The sequence below is a fragment of the Anopheles aquasalis genome, chromosome 3, assembly GCF_943734665.1.
Source record: "Anopheles aquasalis chromosome 3, idAnoAquaMG_Q_19, whole genome shotgun sequence".
NCBI lineage: Eukaryota > Metazoa > Arthropoda > Insecta > Diptera > Culicidae > Anopheles > Anopheles aquasalis.
The window spans coordinates 65,268,549-65,281,048 of record NC_064878.1 but is presented as its reverse complement, the minus strand read 5'-3'; the positions used below and the strand labels follow the sequence as shown (position 1 = coordinate 65,281,048).

The following is a 12,500-nucleotide window of genomic DNA, read 5'->3' as shown; positions in this document are numbered from 1 at the left end:
GCTGCGCTGCACCGGAGAAAGAAGTGAGAGAAAGCGTTCAGCTGGCTAAGAATGTTATCAGCTCTCCTGGTCCTGGCCCTAGTTCGAGACGAAAAAAACCGGTACCGGGACACCTACCATCAATCAGGCACGCCACTTTGTGGACCTGGCCACCATGTACGCCTCTCCCATCAGCCTTCGCATCCATCTCGCTCTCTCACGGCGAGTCCATTAATCAAATCATCACCCTTACGCAGCGATGGTGACGCGGAGCATGGCAAATGTCCACCTTCCGTGGACTGTGTGTGCTCTCGGTCAATAACAGCCATGGTCGTTCGTTTACTGGCCGTTGCCATCGGAACACGGCACGGCTCTAGCCCCTGACCACGTGCGGTTAGATAACAGCGTAGCAGCAGCTCCACGACCCGCGGAGGGGGAACAAACGAACGAACAAATACAAAACGGTAGTCCGGCCGCAAATACTGCCGTGGTGTTAGTGGTGGCAGGATATTTTTGGGAGGGAAAGAGCTCCAGCATAATGGTGTAATCGAATTAGATTGATTAAAAACACACTCGACAAATATTGGACCAATTGCGTGTGTTTTGATGGTCTGCGGACCGTACACATCACAGTTACCAGTACCCGGATCCTGGATAAATCCCTCCTTTTCTCTCTCTCTCTCTCTCTCTCTACTCCAAGAGGGGAAGATGATGAGAAACATTAGTCACACGTTAGGAATGGACTCTACGCTGCCTCTCAAACCTTCAGTTTGGAATGAATTACATTTGAAGATAACAAAACAGTAGCATTGCGACTGATTCGTACTTATGCACATTATTTCATCGTTATCTTCTCTATGAACTAGCGTTTTAACGCAATATTAGTATCCTAGAGCATCTGTCAACGGTGTGTCGCTTTCATTTCAATCTTCTTAGCCCGCATTACAGCCAGCCCATAGATGAAAGAGCCAAGTGAAGCGAAAGGCCCCCGGATGCGACTAATCATAGTATTGAACCCTAAAACCCAACCGAGCATCAGAAATGCAACAATGACACTCCGTTTGCCTAATCAATGAGCATTGCATTTGCATTAGATCCATGTCGCCGGGCAGCGATCGAATTCCCAGCTCCCAAAACGTACTGGACTCGGTGGTATCGGTGGCACATTGTTCGCAACACCGAAAGGCATTATATTAGTGCATCGGTCAGCATCGGTTAGTGGGTATGGAATGCATGCAGACTAGCAGCACCGATCGGTTACACACGCATAACGCACACGAACACGCATTACTACATCTGATCCGAGAGCAAACCGCGAAACCCATCAGCGGGCTCGCAAGACGCTCGTACGGCGGCGGCTCTACACGGACTACATACTTGAGCGAATGGTGATCGTCTCAGGTGTGTTGTGGGAACCGGTGACTCGTAGCCCTGCTGCTGTGGCTGTGGCTGCGATTGCGGTTGCTGTTGATGGTGGTAGTGTTGTGGCTGGGGAAGGTGCTGCTGATGCTGCTGTTGCTGCTGGTGTTGCTGGTGACCGTAGTATCCCCACGATCCCTAGCGAAACGGAAACGGAAGCATGTATTTAGCATAACTCGGATCACCGCCTCAACACAGACACACGCGCACATTCCTCAAAGTGCATCGATTGAGCGATGGATGAGCGAGTGAGCGAGCGAGCGATGTGGCGATGATTGACGGAAGAAATTGCAAATTTTCCACCAACATGGGCGCATAAATTCGTCCTTTTGTGGGCGCCCTAATGTCGTGCGAGTTTCCAAGAAGTGTGCCGCGCGAGTGCCCGCCACCTAACAATCGCTGATTGCTAACGCTGATCAGTAACGGGTGTTCCGCCACCCCGGGACACTTATACTTTGTCACTTAGAACGCGGCCGGCCATTCACAACGAACACGGAGCCGACAATCGATCGATCTTTCAATTAAGCTCACCAAACCGGCAGCTTCTTCGCTTCGCTACTGCGCCCTGGATTCCCATCGGAGGGTGTGGCGTAAATTAGAATTAATATCCCATTGTTGACGGTGCCGCGGTGTTACCACCACCATCGTCGGCATCCTCGATGACCGTATTCCCGGGTTCTCGATCGATCGTCTCGCGCCCTGCCATCGCTCGCCTCCTGTAGCGCTCCAGAAATAGGACGGTCGCGGGCTCCAGGAATTCAGGACGCCCGGAGAGGGCAGCCACAACACCTCGTTGGTCGTTGATGTAGCAACAACATCATCATCAACCACATTGCAAACACTTCCACGTCCACGTGGCGACCATACTAGGCACGCGTTGCAGAACATTCTCTATTTATAAGATCCATGTTTCGTGCGATAACCAATTAGCTGCAGGAGGAGGAGGGGCGGGGGGGGGGGGAGAGGAAAGTCCGAAGCTCCCCGGCACTGATGGCGGGAATACATTATTGCGTCAAAGTAGCAATCTTGTCGGGCGGACAATGTTGTCCGTTTTGACACAGATTTCTCTCTCTCTCTCCCTCTCTCTCTGGGCTCTGCGCTGCCTGCCGAGTTGTGAGTGACATGACAAGGAGGACGACAGCCATGTCAGCGTCTAGTACAAGCAGTAGAAGGAAACGCCAGCGCTTCTCTGGGAAGGACTGCTAGTGATGTCCTGGAACACTAATGCAATTCATTCTTTCTGGAACTGTGGAACTTTGCGCCATTAGCGCGCGGGGCTACGTAGTCAGTTCAGTGACATCTTACGATAGGAGAGCATCATGGACAGGATTCGAGTCTATGACAGTGTCTTTTGGTATTTACCGGTGACTTCCATTGAAACACCAGCAAACACACAATAGCCTCGTGATTTCAAATAGTCAAGTGATCCAGCAAACGCCACCACGAAACCAATCTGCTGACTTATTGATGTCTTACTGCCACCGGGGCGGCCGATGGTGCAGGTGATCTAATTTACTGCCGTGCCCCCGAAGATGGCCAAAGTGCCCGAAACCAATCAATGGACACAATGGGGTCCGGAGTATGCATAATACAGCACCCCAGCAGGCAGCACATGAAACGGACGAGGAGAGGAGGTTCGATTGGTGTTGGGCCACCATCATGTCATCATGATCATGCCGATTTTTCACGCTTATCTTATGCAAAAGGGGGGGGGGGGGGCGGGGGAAGCAAAAGAGAAGCACATGGGAATGAAAACGGTGCGCTGAGGTGCTGAAACATCAACGGCATGCCATTCATTCGCGCGTCGCCATATAAAATTCATCGATTCGTGCGCCCCTGGCCGAGGCATGAGATTACAGGGCACAAATCGAGGAACAACCGGGGATTGCGTGGCTCACAGCCACACCCATACAGTCCTCGCTACCGGGGGCGTAATGGATCGCGAAACTCTGCAAGTTAATACGCACGGCGTTGTTCGGTGTTCGGGAGAGGGGGAACCCGACATCGACATGTTGGATCGCATCCAATTACAGGACCACGAAAAATGGTATGCCGCTTGCTGCTGCTACTGCTGCTGGCCAGAACAACATTTTTTAAAAGTCCCACTATGCTCTCTCGACCGAAGTACATTCTCTACAGGAGGGCCTGGAAGCGGGGGGCGGGGGACTCGAGATCAAACGCTGCCCCGGGCTGGTCGGTCTCTGTATCTCTGATGTCAGCCGAAAAGAACCGAAACTATGCGCTCTCCCTCCCCCTCTGTGACCTGGGAGGGATTTTTCTAAAACAAACAAACGAAAAAAAACACTCTCTCCACTGCTCTCTCTCTCTCTCTCTCCTGGTGTCAGGTTGATAAAAGCTGATTACCACCGGCACCACCGACAATCGCGCGCGCGAGCTCGCCAAACAAACAAAAAAAACACGGATGCCGATGGCGCAATGTTATCGGATGCGAAAATGGAAGTTTGCGGCGAGATTACAAATTCCCGGGGCCTTCCCCTGGTTGTTTTAAAAAGATTCCAAATTAAGGTTCCGTTCCATATGCGCCAGAAAATCGCACACAACGGTTCACTGAACGGTCCTTTATCCGAAAGCCGGAAAAAAGAAGGTTCCTGGAAATGAATTTTGAAATTAGAAAGTGCCCCGCAAACTCAAAAGCCCACGGTGTTCCACCGGGTCAATATGGACCCAACCTGCGGCCAGAATATTAAAATCATTAATTACCGGATGAGCCCAAACCCGACGCTCCACGCTAAGTGCAATCCAGCCTGGTGACCGGGCGGCGTATTTCGGTGACAAACCGGGAGAGAAGGGTAGCGTGGCCAGTTCCCCAATCTGTGTGCGTTTTTTTTTTTTTTGGGCTGACCCATTTATTATAATTCGAGCTGGTACGTGATCGAAAGAGCATGCATCGAAAGAGTGCCTCGATACCGCAATTCGACCACCTTTATCATCCCGCCAACCATCGTCGTCATCGTCGCAGCCGCAGCATTACCATTACCAGCATCATAATCAACATTGATCGATCCCTAGCGCGCTCGGGTTGCTGCTTGGCTGCTTGGGCGGACCAGGGCTGTAGAATCGATTTTTCATTTTCCCTCCCGTCATGGTGGTTGGGAGTACGTCGTCCCCAATTTGCGTTCCTTTAGCGATGAGTGTGGCTGCTTCATTTTTCATCGGAAACTTTTCCATCTCCTTCGATGGCCGCGAAGGAAAATTGGCAGGATTTTCTTTTTTCCAATGGAAAACAGTCACGCCACGGTAGTGGTTCGGTGTCAAAGAGGCTAGGCACTTACGCAGCGTACTCGCAGCTCTTCTCAATTAGGCAATTTTATGCGGGTGTGCCGAACGGATCGAGACAAGGATTGCTCGCGATGGCGCCAGATTTTATCGATTAGACCACCTTTTTTATTCTTTTATGACTAGTGGACTGTACTCCTGTATTACTAGGAAAAACGGTGTGGCAGTTGCATCATAATTACATTTTTTCCTGCTGAGATAAAGATTCACTGCATTTAGGGGACATTTATAAAAATACGGGTCACCGTTCTTTTGCTTTTGAATTTGAATATTAAATTTAGCTTTTGCGCACGAAAGTCAATCCCCGGCATTCCCCCGGGATAAATCGAATTGAACGGGGAACTTCATTTCTTTCATGACCTCGCCCACCGCCCGAATGGGGTGGCAAATTGCTGGCTTTGAAGTGCACCACCTGCAGCAACCAACCAGCTGCATTCGGAATTCAATTTTGAACACCAGTGCATCCTGGCCACGATGCACATAAGCACACATTAGACATGGTCGGGAGCAAACAAACAAACAGAAACCATGATGCCGATTTTGGGGGACCATCTGGTGTGTGTCCTGATCGGAATTTAATGTAAAATGCAATATTCAACAAACAGGCGACCGTTCACGAAGCTCGGATCACGGCAGTAATCCAAAGCCATTTCCCCAAAAGAATAGAGCATGATTGCTGGTCTACAGGTTTTACAGTCGAGGATCTCGGTTGTTAAAGTAAGTTCATAAGAATCCCGTTGTTCCGTTCGACTTCATTAGAACTCCCAAAGCTTCACAGCATACCCGAGCACTACACGGAAAAGCGTCCAAGAGTTTCCCAAGAAGTTGATGAAGAATTAAAGCATCGACACGGGCACGGCGACGCTTCAGTTCATCAATTCAGAGTGCGGCTGTGGCCTCTGGTCTCGTCGTCTTTGCAAATCGCTCCCAAGGCTAACATCGTCGTCGTCGTCGTCTCCATAGCCGGATGAACGGATGGTTCGTGAAAAGGTTCGCGATGGACCACCAGCTAGACCCCCCCACAAAATGATTAATAATGAAGAGTAATTTTGATTGGAAACATTAAAAATGCATCAAACCATCGTTTCGTCGGCGTCTAGCGGTCCGGCTCGCCAGCGGTTCTAAATTCTTCGAAAAGGCGCTCGATGGTCCACGGGAGTGGTGCCCAACCCAAGACCCCACAGAGGTCGGTCGCTCGGTCAAATCATCAACGAATAGAGACGACAACGACGATGTGTCGTTATTTTGAGGGTGAGAGAAGCGTGGAGTACGGATTGAATTAATTGACATTCTTCTTCCCGAGGAAAAGCTGTTCAAACACGACCACCACCACCACCACCACCACCACCACCACCACCACCATCATCGTCCTGTTCGCAGCGCATCATCAACGCAAAATTAACAAACTCCACGCAGTACGTGACCGTCATTCGGTTCCGCCACGTGGTACCACGCGCCCGGTCTTAGCTCTTCCGCGGCTCGCTCCACAGCTTTGTTTGTTAAGAGCGAGAAGAATGAGGCCTGGCTGGCTGGTGGTGCATTATGCAATTCGTGTTCGTCGTCGTCGTTGTCGCCGTTTTCAGTCGCTCCATCGCTGCACATTGTTGTTAGTGGACCGCTGTTCATCGCATCGCTGAATTGAAGCATAATGTTGGCGCAGGCCACCACCACACACACAGCTAACGATTATCCAGAAGAGAGAGAGAGAGAGAGAGAGAGAGAGAGAGAGAGAAAGGGAGGAAAAAAAAAGAGGGCAGTTTGTCCGGGGAATGGTGGGAAATCGGAGGTGCAGGGTGAAGGTTCCTGGGGGCGCAATCAGGGCACTCCTTTTGTGTGCTCTCTGCACGGATTATTTATGCAGTAAGATCGCAGACCGGCTATGCTACAGGATTCCGGCTTACAGGTTGGTTGGTTGGTTGGTTGGTTGGAAAATTTCGGAAAATGTAAATGTGATAACGCACACGGCGACAACAATGTAACATCGTTTGCGTACGCGTCGCTATGTGTTGCACCGCAGCAGCAGAGCAGGAACGAAGTGACAAAAGGGCGCGAGTGTGAAGCAAATGAAGTTTTCCCGAGGCAGCCTCCGACGGGCTTGTCGTTCATCACCAGGGAGCGCCACTGAATACGTTAATTATGGCCTGGTTGGAAGGGTACACGAGGAGGAGGTGGTCGTTTAGAAAACTTTTCCTGGTAAAGCTCTTCCGTTCGTTGGTCCTCGCGTTCCGCTCTGTAAAGGGCAGCGTGACAGCGTTCGTGCGCGTGTCTCGTTCTCTCGGAAGTTCACGTTTCCCGAAAAGGACAGCTGTCCTGTCTCTTTGAAGCAGCTTTTTGATGAAAGTTTTGTAGCAAATTACAAATTTATGATTAGCTTGCCATTGAACCGGGCGCACATACTGATGGAGATGCGGGCACCTTTTGCCAATGTCCATCATGTTCAGAACAGCTGATATAGAATCCAGCAACAGTAGCAGCAGCAGCAGCAGCAGCAGCAGAATATCGCGACAGAGAAAGCTATTGGATCATAAATTCCCCTCAAAACTGCACCATCATGGACCATTTGTCGCCCACTTGTTCCCAGGAGCTCAACACCACCAACAAGATCGGTTGCTCGCCCGGAAAAAGGAAATGAAAAGACCGCCGATAGTGGACCAAGATGCTTCCTGTGGCCGGGGACATTAAAGCAGGGACCGAGCTGAAGGATTATTTTTCCAAAAACTTGGCGTCCGCGAAGAAGAAGGTCTGACAGGTTAGAACTTGTTGAACCCTCTTCCCTATCCACGGAACACAGACTCTGGCACGAACAAAGGAAACAAAAGGGTGCCCCGCATCGTGGTGATACGCCTCTCATCTCACGCCTTTGACAGGTTTCTGTCGCTGTAAGGTGGAGTGTGTGCACCACGATGACTGTTTTATGCGATGCGCTTTGTCTCCGCTAGCGCTAGCCCAGACGATCAATATTTTAATGCACCGCGACAAGTGTCTCAGCGCCTCCCCGCGGACCCAAGCGGTGCCACGGATCTTTTGGCCTTTTGTCCCAGTAAAAGCGAACCAAGTGGGAGGTTCGTTTCACGGTTTCGTGCTGAAGAAATGGTGGAGCGACTCGTTTCACTGGAATTCCGAATGTTACGATACTCCATTGTCTTTGCCCCATTGCTTTCTGTGGTGGGCGGCCCCTGGTGTGATCGTTAAAATTTTGAATAAAAGATCCATCGTCAGATGCAGTCGAGAGCATAAATTTCGACCGACTACGGATGGAAAATATTGTCACCGCGCAAATTCTGCTCCAGCTAAACCGCTCCAAAGTGTAGCAAATCGATCTTTCGATCGGCAACAAACGCAACAAGGGCGCTGGTACACAGCAATCCGAACGGAATCAAAACCCAAACTACAGTATCCAGCCCGCTCCATCCGCTCCGGTTGCTCGAGGCTTGTTAAAAGTTGCAGGATGCTTTCCACCGGTTTTCCGCACCGTACCCTGAGCTAAAACTTTCGCCAGCCTTGGGTGCACCAGGACACCTCCGCGTTCCACCAGGACATCTCCGGGATTCAAGCATTCGGCATCCGATTTTCCCTTCAATCCCTCGTTAGAGTCCCAGCGGAACCGGCGGAAGAACGGAATGTTTGGCGAAGAATATTCGATATAAATATCTTCGCTACGTCAAGTTCCAGTTACACTTGTGCTGCTTCTTCTTCTTCGCTTTCTTTTCCTGATTCTTCTGGACTCCGTGAAAAGCGAGCCTCACGAGATCAGACCGGAGCGATAGCGGGCGGAATCGAGGCCGAGGATCGGAAAAGTTTTTGCAAACAAAAGTCGCACACCGCACGGAGTCGGGAGCCGAGGAAAAACTGGGGAGTATTTTTGAAATTATTTTCATTTCAGACTCCATTTTACCAACCCTCCCACACCCCCTTCCCAACAAGTGCCACCAAGTCGGAGTTGGATTGGAAGAAATTGATCAAACGAAACGGAAATGGACCCTTGGAATCGTTTCATCGGTTGTTCATCGCAAGCAAGCCATGAGTCGATATCGATGTAACCGAGCACGACGTGTTGACCGATCGAAGCAACCTGTGGACTCCAGCATGCCCATGTTCATGTTACAGAGGATTTTTCCGACGCGATATACTTACCATCATCTTGTAGCTGGCGTGTCTTGGGTCCAGCAGTACTACCATATCACACAACGCCCCCCCACAAACACTGTACACGACAATGGCAAGGATTCAATGCTGTTCTTACACTGGCGCACACACACTGGCACACACTCTGGTTCCAAGATTTACACCGGTTTTCGTCGAGTTTCGGATTGAAGTCGGCTGTTTGTAACCGGGAATGGAATCACTTTCCGGTTCACTGATGCTGTTCCAGCAGATGCTGGTTGTTTTTTCGGGACGATGCGAGGGTGGAAGACTTGCACGCACGCACGCACACTCTCACTTTACTGGTTCGGCGATGATCGACTGCGGCTGCTCGATGATGCTCAACGGAGCTTGGCGAGGCCTACTTTTCCAAAACTCCAAAACTGACAGAAATAAAGCAAAACGCACGGTTACCAACCCGTTGACGTCACTGGAGCGAGCTAATAGAGTGCACTGCGAGTGCGTGCAGATTTGTGTTTGGGGATGAAATTACATCTGGCCCTAATGGACGTTGGGAGGGGAGGCATGAACTAAAGTTCACTTTTATATATTTATAAAGAGAAACTTCCGAACAACACATACAACATGGTGCAGTATGGTGGCGAGTGCTATGGAGGCTACCCACTCGTCGTCGGAATGCAATTGGAAACAGATGTGTTCGATCGATGTCCGGGGAAAACGCAGTCCGAGCTCAAATGTGGAAAAGAGACGCAAGAGAGAGAGAGAGAAGCGGAAGCCAAAAGGGGGAACAGAGAGGGTGATCCAGAGATGGTTGTCCCGGTAGATCTATTAATCATAACCGAAAACAACCGCAATGCACCGTGCTGGACGTGTTGTAGAGATGCAGCAACCCCCACATCGTATCAGTCCTCCAAATGTTCCCTCAACCCACCGCCCCGTTTCTGCAGCTGCTTCCAAAAAAAACCCCAAAAACGCACATGTTGCAACGCCCGAGGGCACATTATTCATTGTTCATCGGCAACACACGCTCACGAGTGACGCCCTTGGATTGTTTCTATTTGCCAAACCAAAAAGCGATCACTTTTCGCGGTGTTTTCCACGCGGATTTCCATTTTCCAAACTCCACACCTTCACATACACATACGTACAGCGAAAACGCACCGGTAATACACACCTACACCACACAGACAGAGGCGGGTTGGAGCCGGAAAAACTCACGTGTACACCGTGACGTGCGCATTAATCTCCAGTACTATGACCTCACATACCACCTCTCACACGGTGAGAGCGCGATATAGGGCTCTGGCATCCGTGGAAATGTCAAACGATTTTCCTCACTCGCACGCACATTCCCCTCCCTGGCACCACCACTTCCACGTAGTCTGCTCCAGCTGTGCGCTGGTTGTTGTTGGTGGTGGTAGTAAGGCTAGTGCTTGCACGTGTCGCCACCGTTTGGCATACATACACGCTCACAAACACAGACACACACACCGTTGTTGTAGACGATCTGGGATTTTTTTCCCCGGTGGAAAACTCAATCACGCACGTACGATCAGTGGGCGAGATCGCCAATTTCGTTGCAAACCTGGTTCCTGAAGGTTTTTCTTGCAGGCAGCAGACAGAAAGCAGCGGAAACAACGCACAACGCACACGCAAACCACCACCCGGCTGGAAGCGAAACGGGACACAGTCTGACGGTGGAAATGGTACCGAATTTTCACCGAGGCCCCTCCCGACGCCGAGTGGTGCGCGAGCAAGAACATAAGAGAGCGAGAGCAAGAGAGAGAGAGAGTGGGACCGACGAATTTTCCAATTATTGATTATTTTTCCAACCTCCGTCCGCACACGCATACACCCAGCAGCTGATTCTTCTTCTTGAATGCTCTCTCAATGGCCACAAACCGGTGGCCCATTCTCTCGAGTTTGCTGTTCCTCGAAATGTTAGTGACATCCAAGGGGTGCGCTTATCTTAATCTTGCCATTGTAGCCAAGCGAGAAGCAGTAGCAAACAGACCACGGCTATGCGTGTGCTGGTGGGTGTCACTCCCACCCGGCGCCATGGCCTCGAATGCAAATCCGATAGCAGACCGCCCGCTTTTCTGACGAGAGAAAAACAATAAAATGACCAATACCATGGCACGGTGTGTTGTTCCCGGCATCACACGAACGCGCCGCAGCGCACACGAATACAAGCACAGCTTGCGGCGCACAAGCATCTCTTCGGGAAAGGAAAAACCTGTTCTGGCGAGAGAGCGACAATTTTTGGAGGAAAATCCACCCAGAAGAGAGCGAGAAAAAGACGAGAGTGTTGGGCCGAGAGCATAACGGAAGGCCCCGAAAATAACACTCCGAGCACGAGAGAAAAGCATGCAATAGAAGGGTGAAAGGTGCGGGGGAGGATAGGGCGGTGCGGGTGCAGCTCACCAGATCCGGAATGTCTTCCGGATGCGCCACGCATGTGGGCGACAGACACTCGCAACCTTCAACTATACGGGACGGGATGTTTCTCACGGCGCTGTGAGATGAGAGCGATAGGGGTGAGTTTCTCATCTCACCACCACGATTCGTACGTATGTTTACCACCCTCCCAACCGTTTATTATCGCGATGAAAACGTGGCAAACTATGTGGTCAATAATCGAAACCACCAATAAATGTATATTATGCCAACGAAACACGAAAACACTGGCAAGCGACAGCAGCGCACAACCACACCAAGCCTTTCACCCCCCAAAAACCAAGGGGGAAAACGGTGGCGCCCGCGCAGAACACAAACCGGAAAAGGTCATAACACTTCTCGTTGCCGTCGTCGTCGTCGTCGTCGTCTTCGGTATTGTGCATGTGCGCTGCTTCCGGGAACTCATTGTCGAGTCGGTCACTTGCATCTCCCCCCTTCCTCATGTGACACATTCGATCGCAAGCTTCTGCGAATGATTTATGGAGACCGAGGCCAACATTCCAGCACACGCGATTGCGCAGGGAATGCCTGTGCTTTGCGCTGATGAAGCGTGATGCCATTTTTGAAATAATCAAAACGCCATCCGCACAAACCGAACTGCGATGATTTATCCCAAGGCAACGGATCTACAGTTCCAACAGATGCGCACGCTCCCCTAGTAGGCGGCGAAGTGATCGCAAAATCCACGAAACACCGAAACACGCACACTTAACAACGCAACGCGAAAGCGCAAAAAACAGCAACCAACGCAACGAAAAATCCGCCACAAGTTCATCGACCTTGGCCTTCGGTTCGGGGAGGTTTTTTTTGTGTTTGTTGCTGTCTTGGCCTCTTTTCGGGTGCGGCCGAAAATTGCCCCAAAAACTGTTGCTCCAGCTGTGGAATTGCTCCCCGGCGAAGGAACCGGTGGTAAAAAGAAAGAAATCGGCCACAAATGTGTTAAAATGTGGGCTCGATGCCGCGTTTGCCGCTGTTTCTCTCTTTCGGTGTCTGTCTCTTCTCTCTAGTTCCGTTCTACCACCAGCTAGCTATGATCTTCGATCGTACAGATGGCCCACCGAGTTGACGCCCCGGGGGCGTTTTTGATTCGATTGGCTTTGGCTAGAAGTAGGAGTTTGATCATTAGCGAAAAAGAGTTTGCAGTGAAGTGCCTCTGCAGCGATACTCTTGCGCCTCTTAGCTATTCTATTTGTAGATCAAGAAATCGAATGAAATTACAATCCACCTCATCATCACCTTAATGT

General features: G+C 50.7%; 1 protein-coding gene across 17 annotated transcripts in view; it reads right to left on the bottom strand.

Annotated features, from left to right (window-relative positions):
* The window catches only part of LOC126579088 (protein alan shepard), a 156,271-nt gene that overhangs the window by 122,259 nt on the left and 21,512 nt on the right, over nucleotides 1-12,500 (bottom strand). For 12 of the 17 annotated variants that reach the window (XM_050242363.1, XM_050242366.1, XM_050242371.1 and 9 more), the window contains exon 4: nucleotides 1,357-1,536. The exons of 3 other annotated variants lie outside the window; for them this stretch is intronic. In XM_050242363.1, coding sequence (XP_050098320.1) covers nucleotides 1,357-1,536 — 180 coding nt within the window. Of the gene's footprint in view, nucleotides 1-1,356; nucleotides 1,537-8,829; nucleotides 9,222-10,384; nucleotides 10,482-12,500 lie in introns of those variants that run through there. 2 more of the 17 variants (XM_050242373.1, XM_050242377.1) reach the window with 2 other exon arrangements.